This window comes from Mustela putorius, unplaced genomic scaffold (genome assembly GCF_011764305.1).
Source record: "Mustela putorius furo isolate JIRA1106 unplaced genomic scaffold, ASM1176430v1.1 tig00000129_pilon_pilon_pilon, whole genome shotgun sequence".
Lineage (NCBI taxonomy): Eukaryota > Metazoa > Chordata > Mammalia > Carnivora > Mustelidae > Mustela > Mustela putorius.
In genome coordinates, this window is record NW_025421290.1 from 16791346 (window position 1) to 16807861 (window position 16516).

At 41.5% G+C, this 16516-nt stretch overlaps 1 protein-coding gene across 2 annotated transcripts in view; it reads left to right on the forward strand.

The window, feature by feature from the left end:
- RHOJ (ras homolog family member J) overlaps nt 1-16106 on the forward strand; it is a 79845-nt gene extending 63739 nt beyond the window's left edge. The window contains exons 3-5 of one of the 2 annotated variants that reach the window (XM_004738892.3): nt 900-1064; nt 3864-3959; nt 12854-16106. In XM_004738892.3, the coding sequence (XP_004738949.1) occupies nt 900-1064; nt 3864-3959; nt 12854-13000 (408 nt within the window). In that variant the 3' untranslated portion in view covers nt 13001-16106. The remainder of the gene's footprint in view (nt 1-899; nt 1065-3863; nt 3960-12853) is intronic. The other variant, XM_004738893.3, reaches the window with a different exon arrangement.
- The last annotated feature ends 410 nt before the right edge of the window (nt 16107-16516 follow it).

Genomic DNA, 16516 nt, shown 5'->3' on the forward strand with positions numbered 1-16516 from the left:
ACGGTGTATATGACCAGTATGTAAATTGTGGTGTGTGCAGACATGAACATATACATAGCATATACTTATATAGTATAAGTACACACACATAAAATTACTTTTGGCTTATGTGTTACTAAATTCTATGAAAACAGAAAATGTTATATTGAAATGGCAGATTTACCTTGGAACCTCCTAAGACGCTTCACATACAAAAGGTACTTGCTGACATTTTCCCAAAGTTGAGATGATCCAATGTTTTACTTTGTCTTTTTCCTCTTCCACAGAAACAGCATATACATAAACATCTTCTGTAACCAGGGACCCTTCAACCAGAGCATATTCTGATCTGAAAAGATTTGGGGGAAAAAATAATTTTTCTGGTATTTTATTTACTAGGCCACACGATGTCCTCTAGGTAGACTTAGCCAAAGTCTGAATTCTAAACCCTCACACAATATTATTTCCACAAAATTGTGGTGTCTGATTTGGCAACAGCTCTTTGTTTTATGTTCATAGCTAGCTTATTCTAAATTAAATTTGTATGCAACTTTTAAAAGTTGTATAAGAAGAGAATTGCTGTGCCTTGGCCAACGGCACACTAATTTAAATAATATTCAATACAACATAATTCCAATGGGACAGGGAATTGCCATAATCCTTATTGAATTATATACATTCAGTGGGTAAACTTCATAGCATGTACATGATCTCACTAAACCTGCTCAAAAAATTTCTTTTTAAGTTCTTCTTTCAAGGGGGGCAGTATACAATCTCCATACACAAGGAAAAGGTGTTTTCCTGACTGACGGCTTCTTTATTTCTAGGAATGCCTGGAGGGAACCACCAGATCCCAGGGCCAGGAAGGAATCGGGGGACCTGCCTTTTCCTAATCTGTACAAACTCTGCTCTTCCCGCAGGAGGACTACAACCAGCTGAGGCCGCTCTCCTACCCCAACACTGATGTGTTTTTGATCTGCTTCTCTGTCGTGAATCCTGCCTCTTACCACAACGTCCAGGAAGAATGGGTCCCAGAGCTGAAGGACTGCATGCCTCATGTGCCTTATGTCCTCATAGGGACCCAGGTTAGAGACAGTGATGGCGGGCAGGTGGGCAGGGCAGGAGGGTGGCAAAAAAAGACCCTTTAGGTGTCTCTTAGACATCTTATTTCAACAACATGAGAGAAGAGTGTCTCAGATGTTATCAATCCGATAAACAGCCATTCTTTTTTTTTTATTTTTTTATTTTTTATAAACATATAATATATTTTTATCCCCAGGGGTACAGGTCTGTGAATCACCAGGTTTACACACTTCACAGCACTCACCAAAGCACATACCCTCCCCAATGTCCATAAACCCACCCCCTTCTCTCAACCCCCCTCCCCCCAGCAACCCTCAGTTTGTTTTGTGAGATTAAGAGTCACTTATGGTTTGTCTCCCTCCCAATCCCATCTTGTTTCATTTATTCTTCTCCTACCCCCTTAAGCCCCCATGTTGCATCACCACTTCCTCCTATCAGGGAGATCATATGATAGTTGTCTTTCTCTGCTTGACTTATTTCACTAAGCATGATACGCTCTAGTTCCAAACGTTGTCGCAAATGGCAAGATTTCATTTCTTTTGATGGCTGCATAGTATTCCATTGTTAAACAGCCATTCTTAAGATCTGCATAATTATTTAGCCCATGGTTGAGAAAACAACGGAGCTATTTAATATGAAGCAGGAGGTTTTGAGGTGGTCTTTCAAAATTAATCTCTCTGCTTTTTAGTTTTAAATAATGAAGTACGGGGGCACCTGGGTGGCTCAGTGGGTTAAAGCCTCTGCCTTCGGCTCAGGTCATGAACCCAGGGTCCTGGGATGGAGCCCAGCATGGGGCTCTGCTCAGCGGGAAGTCGGCTCCCCCCGCCCCCGCCAGCCTCTCGGCCTGCTTGTGATCTCTCTCTCTCTTTCTCTCTCTCTGTGTCATATAAATTAATAAAATCTTCTAAAAAATAAATAAATAACGAAGTACGTTTTGAAACAGATGCCCTTCTCCAGCCTTGAGCGGGAGGAAGGAGATGGGATGTCCATCACACTGCCTAATATGTTTTATATCTGAAATCTACAGTTGTTTGGAAGTCACAAAATAGGTGAATGTCAAAATAACCCCAGCAGTCAGAATGGGCACATTATGAGAGAAAGCCCTTAACACCACTGGAGAAGGAAGACAGAATTTCACTTCTCTGTTACACCCCTTTAAACCTCTTGGTCTTCCAGAGCTTAGGAAAGAAGTGAAAAACAGGTGTACCAGATAAACAAATCTGTGATTGTCAAAGGCTTTGAAGTGTTTCGAAAGCTAATAAAGTTCTATAATTTGAATTTCCAACAGTAAGCCAACTGCACAAATGTTTTAGAGATTGTTCCTACTTTTTATAGTTTTGAAAAGATTGTGTTCTTTGCTACGCTAAAACCTAAATTACTATCCGAAGACACAGAAACATAATAATGCTGACGGGTTTTACTGTTATGCTGCTTTCTATTTATCATTTTCTATTCTGTTTAACAAAGAGAAATGTTTAAAAATAATAAAAGTACTTCCTAGAGAAGATATGGACAGATAATTAACACATCCAAAAATCAGAGTATAGTTAGAGCTTCAACTCTGAAAGATAACTGTTTATTATTTTTTAAGATTTTATTTATTTATTTGACAAAGAGAGACCCAGCGAGAGAGGAAGCACAAGCAGGGGTAGTGGGAGAGGGAGAAGCAGGCTTCCTGCTGAGCAGGGAGCCCGATATGGGGTTCAATCCCAAGACTCGGATCATGACCAGAGCTGAAGGCACAGTTATCGACTCAGCCACCCTGGCACCCCAAGATAATTGTTTAAATGCAGTCTTTTACCTTAACCCCAAATGATAATGTTTGGCCATATTGATAGCCAAACATGATCCCTGCTGCCAAAATATTGACGGCATTAACATCTTTGTGCAATTTGAGCCCATTTTATAATTGGTGGGCACTACATTGAACAACCGAGACTAGAAAAGAAAACATCCCACAAATTAGTAAAGCTGAGCAACGTGCTTATAAATGGAACTTTACTAGATGAATATATTTGTTTTTCTTTAAAATTCAAGCCCACATTTACACCCATTCATGTATGCATAGGTTTGCATACACAGTGAGATTTTTAAAGCAACTAAAATATTTAATTAAATTCTCAAAACTAATCCAAACATATACTCCATTTTCAAAGCCGTTCTGCCTTTGAAAAGATTAATGCTTATTCCTTAAGCAGACCCTTTGGGAATTCCTCTTTGGGACGCGGCTTCAGAACCTGCAGTGACATTCATTAGAAGATCCTCACAGGAGGCAAATCTTGATCCCGGTGCGTGTGAAGACAAAGATGGATTCAGAGCCAGGAAATGGACTATTAAGAAATGAGTAATATAATTGGGGATCAAATGAGGCATCACCGTAAGGTAATAAGACTGATCAATCACGGTGCACCTCCTAGAAGTGGGATCTAAAAATAAACAGGAATTCCAAAGACGCCTGAGACAACTATGGGATTATTGGTGTAAGTCCTCAGCTCCCCAGAGGGACTTGCTTTTGAAGAAGAAAGCACATGGAAAACCTGATGTTTATATTTACAAAGAAATCACTTCAGTTTTTCAGATGCAACATGGGCATGTGTATGTGCCTCCTTAAAGAAACCTGAGCGACTTCATAGATCTTGAGGGAGTGGGGGGACAGGGAATCTCTACCACACCACGGTTTAAAAACTCACAGTTAAAATCTCAGGTTAGATCTAAAAAACAAAAACAAAAACAAAAAAAAACAGTGAATTTATCATGTGGGGTTTTTTGTGTTTTGTTTTGTTTTTCTTTTTTTTTGTCAGATTGATCTCCGCGATGACCCCAAAACCTTGGCCCGTTTGCTGTATATGAAAGAGAAACCTCTCACTTACGAGCATGGTGTGAAGCTTGCAAAAGCGGTACAGTCCGATTTGAATTCCATTTTAAGTATACGCTGAGAGAAGAACTAGGGTGGGTGAGCGACGTAGACTCTTGCTTTGAAGTTCAGTCTGCTTCCTGCTGTCCCCTCTGTTCTAGGCGGATTGGAAGGGACCATTTGGTTAGCGTTCTTCTCAGCCATCGTTGTCTCTTGTTAAGAAAGAAACCTGGCGAATTTAAACCACTGAAGCACTTATCATTTGATTCAATAACCTTTGAAATATCCAATTGCTGTAGTGAGTGCAAGTAAAGGGAGTTATTAGATATATGTATATTTGACAACTCACTGCTTATTATCAATGTAATTCATTGAAATGACCCCATAAAAGGCATTTTGTGATTTCCTTAGGAAAAACTTAGATTTTTCCTTAGGAAAAATTTTTCCTTAGGAAAAATCTGGTAGGGTTATATTTGTTCACCATCTAATGAACAGCCACTTAGAGAGCCTGGAATATGTCCCAAACAGCATCTAAAAGAGTAACATAAACCAGCAGGTGACCAGTTGGAAAATCCAAGGGGCTGCTGACAGATGATAGCAACCAGCTCACAGCTGGAACTTTTCTCACCGACGTGTCTTCGTTCTTGAGAGCTTCATGTGAATGGTGATTCCAGTGGGGAAATTATATAGACCAAATCTTTGTCTCCTAGTTACTAACAAGATGTGTGCAAAAGAAGACACTAAAATGGACACAATAGAAGAAGAACCAGGAGGCTTTTAAATCATATTTCCATAACCTGAATCTACCTCCTCATTGAATTAGTCATAAACCCAGAGACCTGGGCCAGAGGTTTCAGAAACTGCTTCTTTTAAAAAATAACTAAAGCTTTGGGCATACCTGGGTGGCCAGGTATGAACATCTGACTCTTGGTTCCAGCTCAGATCATAGTATCTCCTGGTCCTGAGATCGATCCCTGAGTTGAGCTCTGAGCTCAGCAGGGAGTCTGTTTGAGATTCTCTCTGTAGCCCCATCCGACACTCAGGCTCACACTCTCTCAAATAAATGAATAAATAAATAAATAAATAAAACCTTAAAGTAATTAAGGCTTCTAAAGTAACTAACCCCGCAAAATGCATGCCCTGGGCAGAGAAGGAATCACCCTTCTAAACCGATCAAGAAGAATATTACTTACAAATCCTTTGTGAACAAAAATATATGCATTTCTCTTCTTAAAATGTTCTTATAGGCACCAAGACTAAGCAGTACACTCAAATAGAAATGAATTAAATAGGATTATGTTTTTACGGTTGCAATACATGAGAATGTCTCACACGTACTTGAGACAACACTTCCTACTTCTGTGAATATCATGTCAGAACTATCAGTATGAGCCATTCATCGAGTTCTTACAATATCACACACTTTACAGGCTCTGTCTCATTTCAGCCTCTCGGCTGATAACGTACATCTCATCTTGCAGGTGAGAAAACAGTCTTAGGGAGATGAAATATTGGATTCACACAGCTGAAAATCATGGGAGCAACTTTAATCCAGATCTGTGGGTGTCACCCCTGTGCACCTGACCATGGTGTAAATGGTCTCCTCCAACCATTTATTTTGCCTTCTGTAAAATGGGTACATGCCTATGTATGCCAATCTTCTACCTCCTCCTCGCACATTCAGTTTAACTTCCCTTGCTAAGGCACATAGACATATAGCTCCACAGAACAGACAATTGCGTGTGAGTCCAGTGTGCATTTTTCACAATAAGGAGGTCCCCCCCAACCCAGAGAATCAGCTGGTATGTTTTGCAGGAGCTGGTCTCTGTCCCTTGCTTCTGTCCTATATCCACCATCATGTTGTCAGCGTCCTGGCTTGACTTCTCATTTAGGAAGTTGTTTTTCCCCTCTGAAAAGAAGTCACTCCAAAGCCTCCCATCTCGTTTCATACTTATTTTAAGAACAATGGCTGAGTTCACCACTTTATTGCCTTTTGCCAGTTTCTCCTAGCAACTGCTCTCGGATATGGAAAGAATCATGTTTAGCTTACGAAATCCAATTTAGAAGAAATCCAAGCAAGAGTTTAACTTGTTTCATCACAATACATGTAATTATAGAGATGCTTTAAGTTTCTCTGCTCCCTGACTTTCCTGTCAAGTAGTTCATAATAACAGCTAGCATCTATGGAGTGTTTGCTGTGTGCTAGGCTTTATGCCAAGCGCTTTGCATGCCTTGTCTTAATTAATCCTCACAGCAACCCCCTGAGGTGTGTGTATTATTAGTTCCACTTTCCTAAAGGAAACTGAGGCTCAGGGAGGAGACCGTCACACTGCTCGAAAGGGGCAGAGCTGGGATGTGAAACTGCTTTAACCACCATCCTCTTCTGCTTCCCTCCTAGATTCTGAAAAGAAACCCTTAGGTTTGGGGCTTCTTCTTTATATACTGAACCCCGTATTTTTATTAACATATAATGTACTATTTTCCCCAGAAGCCCCATATTTTAATGTGCATATTCTCCCCCATAGTTTAAATGCCTTGCAAGTTCTGATTTTTCGTATTCGATTCCTTTTGTTCAGTACTTTCCAACTTCCAAAGCATTTTTCATCTATCATCTCTTTTTAGTCTCAAAGGGCTTTTTATTTTTAAAGGATATTTTCATATCATGCATATTACAATTCTTTACACTTATCAAAAGTCAACCACATTTATGTAAATATTTGGTGTCAATCGGTGATAAATATTCATTGTTATCCCTCCACTTGTTTTTGCCTCCCTCTTCCTGTCCTTATTGGGTTTCTTACTCTCCAGCCAGCTCTCCTCATTTGCGCACGTCCACACTACTATTGGGTTTACTTGTCAATAACTCACTGAACACCGAGCATGTGCCAGACACCTTGCTACACTTTAGCCCAAAGATTATTATTCTTCATGCATTCTCTTTCCCAATTCCATTTGACACAACCTAAACCTGAAATTCTAAGTCCAGACTTCCTAAGTAATGGGTATTTCTTGACAAAACATTTATCCCTGTGTCAGCCTCTGGCCTCTTTTTGCCCTCTCTCATGATCTTGTTCACCCTGTGCCTTTCTTTTTTTTTTTTTTTTAAGATTTTATTTATTTATTTGAGAGAGATCACAAGCAGGCAGAGAGGCAGGCAGAGAGAGAGGAGGAAGCAGGCTCCCTGCTGAGCAGAGAGCCCGATGCGGGACTCGATCCCAGGACTCTGAGTTCATGACCTGAGCCGAAGGCAGCAGCGGCTTAACCCGCTAAGCCACCCAGGCGCCCCACCCTGTGCCTTTCTTACTGTTGTTCTCACTCTTTGTCTTGATACCTGTTTCCTGCTGGCTTTGGAACAGGTTTGCACCAGTGGGTTGACGGCAGCAAAACTGTTGTAGAAATCCTGTCATCAGTGTTCAATCATATTTTTTTAAGATTTTATTTGTTTGTTTGTTTACTTATCTGAAAGAGAGAGTGAGTGGGGAGGGAGAGGGAGAGAGAATCTGAAGCAGACTCCACACTGAGCGTGGACCCTGAGACAAGGCTCAGTCCCACGACTGTGAGATCATGACCTGAGCCAAAACCAAGAATCAGATGCTTAACTGACTGTACCACCCAGGCGTTCCTCAATGTTCAGTCATCTTAATCAACCAGAGTCTTCAATACCCATCTACTGAGGTGCTTAGGAGGCTCAGTTGGTCAAGCGTCAGCCTTTGGCTCAGGTCATGATTCCTGGATTGAGCCCTGCATCGGGCTCCCTGCTCAGCAAGGAGTCTGCTTCTCCCTCTATTCCCCGCTCTGGCTCGTGCTCTTTCTCTGTTAAATAAATAAATGGAATCTTTACTAATAACAATAATAATAATACCCACCTACTGACTGCAGAAGTCACCATAATCCCCCTTGTTTTGTGTGCCAGTCATTGCTTCTCTTTCTCGTGGTCATTGAAAATTGTTTACTTCACTGCTGGGGTCTGGGTTACCAAAATAAAGCCCTTTCTTTCAAGAGGCCCATAGGCCAGAAGAGGCGGGTGACCAGCAAACCAAAGCCTGCCCCCTGAATGAATACTTAGTACTGAGGTAGCAGAGAGGGGGAAGTGATGGACACATTCAGGAAAAGAGGATTCCAAGACAATGTCTCAGGGCAGGTGACATCCTAGTCAGCTTTGAAGGATAAGGACACGTTTGTCAAGTAGGCAAAGGTGGGGACTAGGGAGAAAAAAACTCCAAATAGAGAGACCAGTACACATAAAAGTATCCTTTCAAGCATAGGGAGAACATTGGTAAGTGATGAACCAAACTTCACCCACAAATGCTTTCATCTGTCCACATGTGTATTTTTAATGTGATTTAGTGGCCAGAATTGAACAATAGAAAGTTTTCATGAAGATACATATTTCTGGCTTCTAAAAAAAAAAAAATCAGAAGGTTTGGCAGCACTAGGCCAGCATTTCCTCATCAACTGCAATCCTTCAACAGCCTTTTCGAAAAGGTACCTACCCTTCAGTTTGCCACGACCCCCCCCACTCCATCTCACGTACACTCGAGCGGCACACTCACATCATCTACCCACCCCTGAGCTGGCAACCGCTGCTTTATACTCTGACAAAAAGTCAGCTGCAAATCCATCCAGCCTAGAAACATTTTTTCCTCTTGGAGCAGTTTGTTAGGATGAAATTTATCACACAAGCTGTTGGGTTCCTTTTCCTTTTCTTGGCTTTCAAGTTGCCTGCACCTTTCCTAATTCTTAAATAAGAGAGAAAAAACTTCTGGTCATTCACTGGTTGCTGAGATACCAGCTTCCCCTGTTTATTTCAGTAATATTTTCTCTTCTCTCCGTTTATCAGAAATGCCTTACCCTTTCGCCCCATCCCCTCTCTCGTCGCCCTCACTACATCCAAAACAACGTCTCCATTTGTCGGTTCGTTTTGCCCTTCCAGCCACATTTGTCTTCATTTGCTGGAGGCTGCCCCACAGAGTGGTTAAGACGTATTCCAGCCTCTGACATTGTTTTAGTTGTGTGCCCTCCGGAGGTAACCTCCTCTCTCTGGCATCCGTTGGCTGAGCTACACATGACGATGGTGACAGGCTTACCTTGCCAAGTCCTCACAAGGATTAAGTGACCCAAAGAAAGGTGAGGTCCAGCTCAGCAAGCTATAGTTGTCATTAAATTCATGTGCCTTGCAGAGGCATCTATGGCCGGGACAACCTCTTTGCCTTCATTCCTTCCAGAGACACTTTATTTTATTCCATAACATGTCCCACCTCCACAACGACGACCTGGAAGATGTAAGAGGTTTTCTTTCACCCGACTGGTCACTGTGGATTCTGTTTGTCCATTTGTTTGTTTCTTTAATTTCTTCTTGTCAGACTCTTGTAAGTTCTCTACATGTCTGATAAATTTCTCAGCTTTGGGGTAATACATTTCAGCCATTATAAAGCTATGAGAAAAGTGTTCCCTCAGTGTACATTCCTCAATCTCTTATTTTTTTTTTTCCTGGAAAATAAATCATTTTGGCAAAGCATGTCACAGATTGTTAACATGTGTATCTAAACAAGCATCCACAAATCCTGCTCTCTTATAGAATGCTCCAAATACTTGACTGTATAGGTCATTTTGCTCCAAGAGGCAGAGGAAGCTTTAAGGAAAGCTGTTTCCTTGAGACCGTTTTCCATTTCACAATGTCGAAGTCATTAATGAGGTGGTTTCTTTTTAGCAGTGTCTATAATGGCTGTGCCTTTTCCCTGAACCAGGGTGAAGTCTTCTCTCTGATCAGAGCACTTGATAGATGGTTAACAAAATACTCACTTCAGGGGTGCCAGGGTGGCTCAGATGGTTAAGCGTCTGCCTCTGGTTCAGGTCATGATATCTAGGTCCTGGGATCAAGTCCCATGTCAGGCTCCCAGCTCAGCAGGGAGTCTGCTTCTCCCTCTCCCTCTTTGCTTGTGTTCTGTTTGTCTCTGTCTCTGCTTCTCTCTCAAATGAATTAAAAAAAAAAAAATCTTCAAAATACCTCATAACTAGGTTCTCTCTCACACACCTATTTCCCAAATCATGCCCAAAATCTCTTTGCTATTTTACCTGGAACTATCGGTCCGAGACAGTGTTATATTAACTCAGTTACACAGTAATGCCTTGATCCACTGTTTCATTATCTTCGGAAATATCTGCATAGGGACAGACGCATTTGGGCTCCTCCTCTGCCTTCAGAAGGCAAGGCCTGCTGGGCTGTTAGGAGCACCCAGGAGGGAGGATGACACACTAGCCCCGCCCATCTTACAGCATCTGATGGCCCAGAGCCCCACCTGAACTGAGCCTTCCACAATCAAGCGAGGCTTGTGAGCTTAGTGGGCAGGCATTCCAGACAAATGACCCCTCAGCACTCTCTGGGTATTTTTTCAGCATGACAGAGAAGAGCTGCATTACAAGCAGTCCTTCAGCTCACGGGAGTGGTGTGCTTTTCACATGTTCTTAGCAAGCATTGGCCACAATCCCAAAATGTAATCGATGCCATTTCATGACATTATTAGGAAAATGGTCTCTATTTTTATCCCTTTTTTGCATCCATCTGTTTTTAATGATTTTATAAAGCCATTTTTGTGGGGGATGGGGTTGTTGCAGAGGTAGAGTTTAGTGATTCATCAGTTGCAAATAAAAAAACCATTTTTTTAATTCAAAGGCCAAACCATGGTTAAAATGAAACCGTAAGAGCAGTTTTAATATCCAACATCTCTTCTGTGGGCATTTTCCTTTAGCTCATACAGTATTTCTTCTTTATAGGAAAAAAAAAAAAAAGTGTATACTATCTGGACCCAACCAGAAAAACTTTATTTCATGCTTAATTTTTGATCATCTTTTTTTTTTTAAGATTTTATGTATTTATTCATTTGAGAGAGAAACTCAAAGAGCACAAGCAGGGGGAGGGCAGAGAGAGGGAGAAGCCCACAAGGGGCTCGATCCCAGGGTGAGCTGAAGGCAGACACTTAACCAACTGAACCACCCAGATGCCCCTTGACCAGCTCCTTGCAGAGTTGAATGATAAGGGCAACCGTCATGGAACAAAGAACACAGGCCAAGAGACCGAGATTCTACTCTAGTTCCGCTGTCTGGTTGGGTGCCCTTCAACAAATCATTTTACCTTCTGGGGCTTTTCCCCCTCTATCCTAATGTCTACTACAAATTCCTTTAGTTCATGCACTGCAATGAACTAAAGAATCACATATTAGTGTCTTGGTTGGCCCACAAAGTATTTTTTAAATTGGTAATTATTACCTAAAAATCCAAAAGTCCAATTGTACAAAGATGGCCAATAGTGAACCATGGCAACGACTGTCCAGAGCTGGCTGAGACTGCCAGCTCTTTGGGTGGGGAGGGGGTTGTTCAGGTTCCCCATGGTTTCCACCTGTCCCCCCAGGCTGGCACCTTGCCCTGCTTTCCTCATTGACAGAAGTTACTGGAATAGGCATGTGATTCTGCTACCCTGCTCTAGTCATGGATCTGCTGTGGCTTCCGAGGGCTCACCATCCAACCACCCTCTTGTGAATCTGCTTTGATTCTTCAGTTATTCTCATAACGTGAAGTATATAATAAAAGCGTTTCTCCAGATGTCCCTAATATTAAAAGGCCCGCATCATATCGTTAGCTAATGCCAAGCTTATGAGCAATTAAAACCCTGAGTCTCCCTCACGTGAACAATCTCGTGAGTTTGCCTGCCAAACATGGTCTGCTCTGGCTGGCTATTTTTTAAAGAGAAGCTCTAGTTCTGGACTGAATTCCTATGTTTCTCAAAGGGATTTTTGTGATTATCAAATATATCACAGTATAAAATCATCAAAAGCTTTGAAATAAAGTCTGAAGCAAGAACAAAATATTATCATTTAAGTACGCATGGAACATATACTAACAAGGAGGGTGTCTCCATCAGTAAATGTATTTCATGATTTTTATTTTACATGTTTCGGGTTTTTCAACTCCTTAGAAATACACCTTTTAAAGTATGTCAAAACCAAGTAATAATACCAATTGAGTATTACCTTGGTGAGCGAGACTTCATCTGAAGTGCATTTGGGGGGGGGCCGCCTGGGTGGCTCAGTGGGTTAAGCCTCTGCCTTCGGCTCAGGTCATGATCTCAGGGTCCTGGGGTTGAGCCCCGCATCGGGCTCTCTGCTCACTGCTCAGCAGGGAGCTTGCTTCCCCCACTCTCTCTGCCTGCTTGTGATCTCTCTCTGTCAAATAAATAAATAAAGTCTTTTTTAAGAAAAGTGCATTTTAGGAACGCCTGGGTTCCTGCTCAGCGGGAAGCCTGCTACTACCTCTCCCTCCCACTCCCCCTGCTTGTGTACCCTCTCTCACTGTGTCTCTCTCTGTCAAATAAATAAATAAATAGTCTTGGGGGAGAAAAAGTACATTTTTGTGAAGAACGATCTATCAAACCTTATCATCCACTCCCTTTCTATATGATTTACCAACTAAGCTGACACTCTGCCTTCCTGCGTACAGAAGGAGATACATTTCACTCGTACCAGATTTACACATTCCGCACGCCTATGAAAGGGTGCTAAAAACAACATCATGTAGCCCTGTTGTTCACAAAGTATATTTAAACCATATCACTGCTTTTGAATCCTCTCTCAAGTTTTACATTTGTCATATTCTTATATTAGCAATGAGTGGTAATGGCTCACTTTCAGAACTTACTGGTTAACCAAAAACAATCCACAACCATTTATTGCTAATATCAGAAAGTAAAAAATATAAAAATTAGGATAGTAGATGCAAATGGAAATGCAAAAGGAAGCACACACACACACACACACACACACCACATCCAAACCAACCCCAGGGCTATTTGCAGGACAAGCTGAGGCAGCAGGTGGCTGAGCAGATCCCACTCCGCCTTTTTCTTCCCCTCTCACGCCTTTCTCTCTCTCTTTTGTGTTGAAGATTGGAGCACAGTGCTACTTGGAATGTTCGGCCCTAACTCAGAAAGGTCTCAAAGCGGTTTTTGATGAAGCGATTCTCACCATTTTCCACCCCAAGAAAAAAAAGAAACGCTGCTCTGAGTGTCACAGCTGCTGTTCAATTATCTGAGGCTGCTGGGGGACTGGCCTCCACCCCACCTAAAGGTGACAGTGGCGCCGACCTCTGAGACCAAGCTCAAGCCATGAAGGAAGGTGCGACCAGAGAGGACGTCCCTTTGCACGGAGCCTTGATCCCTCCCCCAGGAGCCCCTAGCAAGCACAGCACACCAACTGCCACGTCCCCCCTCTCAGCCTGAAGCATCCACATTGCACACTCCATGAAAACGCTGAGCCCGCCCAGACGTCAGCCAGCGCTGCTGCTGACCATGTTGCCGATGAAAGCAAAGACCATGTTGCATTTTGCATCTTCCCTCCATGAACGTGAAGCTGATGAGAGGAAATCATCACCAAGATACCAGAAGAGGAACTCAGTTCCTGTATTGGTGGCCTTACCCCGTGTCTTCTACAAAACCCAGGAACACTATACTAATCTTGTTCTCTGAATCTGATGTTAAACCTATGTGTCTTGCATTTATTTGTATTATTTTTTAAAATGTACTAATTTATCAATTTACTCAGGCCTTACAAGTCCATACCAAATTAGCCTCAAGGCAAAGATTTTTATATTCATTTCCATTTTCAGCCTGTTTCTACCAAAGCTATTAGAACCAACGCGTACCTCTGAATGCCTGACTGTAAGAAGGAAACAAGAAAACGTTACAACTTTTGGAAATTTACAAAGATTTTTGAACCTGGTTGAAAGAAAAACACCACCTGAATTGTCGCGGGTCCCCACTTTTGCCAAAGATTCACCCTGGAAATGCTTTTGCTGATGGGTAACCGTATTTTTTTCCCCCATATTTATATTGTCAAGGCAAATTACAAATGAACTGTGTTTAAGAAAGTAGTATTTCTGCTTTTTAATCAAACTGATTGGGGAAGAATATGGCAGACCTAGGTTTTAAAATATTCTTCATTCAGCAAAGAGAAATATCCTGCTCCCTCCCTTCCCAGGCGCCTGCCCTTTTCTTCCCTTAATTTCGCTTTCTCCCTTGCCCAATAATAACCTGATCTAAAAGAAAGCTCTGGCCATGGGGCATGAAAAAGTAAATGTTTAAAAGTCCCCAAAGGTTAAGCAAAGTGCTTCCATATTTCCACTTGCTTCAACCCGAAGGGCTTCTCAGCTTGGTTCACGTCCACTCCCTGTTCCATTTAAATGACATTTTCCAAGTACAGCTGGTACTAATATATTGCCTCTCCCTACTTCCTACACTCATTGTCCCAAATGTGTGTTTAGGGGATGTATCTGTGGGTACCAAGTTCTGAATCTGTTTATCCCCTGCTTCCAAAGTGCTGTGCTCTGTAGAACAGCACCTTGGGTCTTTGAAAGTAAAAGCTCCCAGTAAAGAATGATGTGCGCTTTCTATATGCCTCTTCCAAATAGCGAGGGATTCTTGCATCACAGAGTGAATTATTTCCTAGCTTTTAATTAGAGACGATAAAGTCTCCTAATTAGCCTTATTTGCTTGCAATTACCCTGGAAACACCCAGGTAGGCAGTTTACTTTTGATTTCAATTGCATAAGCAAAGTGCCTCTTGCAGCATTAAATGACACCAATTTTAACATAACAATTTCCAGATTCACACTCCTTCTGTTGGAAAAATCCAGTCTTTTTCTAGTCCCTTCTCCTCCCGGAGGTAGCCCCATATAACATATGATGTGGGTCTTCTCTGTTAACGCCTTCCATGACATCCCCTCAGTTTGGGGGTTTTGTTTGTTTGTTTAGAATTTCTGAAATGAGTTTTTCTTTCTTCCATGTTGCAAGTCCTATTTCCCTGCTCAATTCTCCAGTCGCTAAACATTTTCTTAAACACACACATACAGGCAGGCATACACACAGAGATACACACACCCTCAAACTAAAAGAAAACGGGAGTTTTGTGAGCCAAAGCTTGACATTTAGAGACAACTAGGACTTTCTTCCTCTGTAAATGGAAATCAACCGTCCATAAACAGTAACTTTACAGAGGTTATGGATTCCTTCTTTACAAACAATAATGAGCATTTAGTCCTGTAATAAATGAAATGCTGTTAGCCAGTTTTGTTGCATCATTGCATGGTTACATCTTACTAAAGGGCCATTCCTCACTTCTCACTGATGTTGATGAAAGAGTGCGTATCTTTGCTCTACCAAGGAGAACTTTCCAGACATGTGCATCTAAGAGCAAATGATTCCCCAGGCCATGACCTCCCTTCCCTACTGGACCATGGGAATTACGAGTTCACAGTGAGAAAATCACTCTCCCACCTAGAACCAGAACCCACCTAGAACCAGTGTCTGGGTGGAGAGGCTGCTAAAGGTCATAAAGGTCATAAAGCTCATTAAATAAAATAATGAAGAACAAAACGATATAAATGAGTTAATATTCTACCAAATTAACCATGTGTTGCCTGTTTCATGGCAAGAGGTAGTTCATTTCAGTAAAACATGTTTCCTGCCGTAAGATTAAATAAAACTATATTAAATAAAACTATAAAGATCAGAAGAGATCTGAAAGAAGGATCTGAAGAAGGATCGTTGACTTTTGACCATCTTCCAAAGTCAAGAAGGGGAAGCCAATCTCCATCGGAAGGTAGAGTCAGCTTTTCAGAGCTAGAAGAGGGCCCAGAAAATACAGTCCAACTCCCTCATTCTACAAATGAGGAAACTCAGATCAAGAGGCGTCAAAAGAAATGTGTTGTGACAGAGCTGGAACAGACCCCAGCCATTCTGCTTCCCATCCAGTGCTCCAAACTCTGCACTGTAATCTATTCATTATCACAGATACTAAGTTGTTGTGTTGCAGGTGTGTTATTGGAATTGCTTTTGTTCATCCTACAGATCTCAGCCTCATTTCAAATACATGACTTAGGCCACTGTAATTTAGATAATCCATCACACTAGTAATAAGCTAGAGATAGGAATTTGATCTGCAGTATGCTTGGGATCCACAATGTACAACGTTCTATAATCTCCATCTAATTGCACAGTATACAGCAATGTAATCCCAATCTAGTGGCTTAATCAAGTAACTGGTTTAACAATTTTTTTTCAATCAAATGGTTGGTTATTTGGTAGAATTAATGGACTCCCTGGGCTGTTTTGGAAATAAAAAAGACTACTACAAGAGTCAAAGCCATATCATCATAAGTAATCTGGGCTGATTTCTGCCAAGAAAATGTACACTCAAAGAACAATTACTGAATGTAATAACCAGAGTAAGCCTAAACCAGGAAGCAGTAAGCTGGGAAATGAAAAAAATAAGTCATACACTTATGACAAGAAGGAAGTTTTGGTCCTGAGATTCCAATAACATTATGTCTGATAATGATACGCAAAGAACCATTTGGAAGATTTCTGGTCCATAAAAGAAGTTCCAGATGCAGTGGATGTAACCATATACAATTTTCATAGAACCATCAATGAGGAAATAATATTTAAAGGGTAGTAAAGGAGAAATCACAACCATGTTCACAGTTTTGGAGAAATTAAAGTTAAAAGCCAAACTTGAGACCAACAAAAATGTACATTATGTAGTGTGTAGG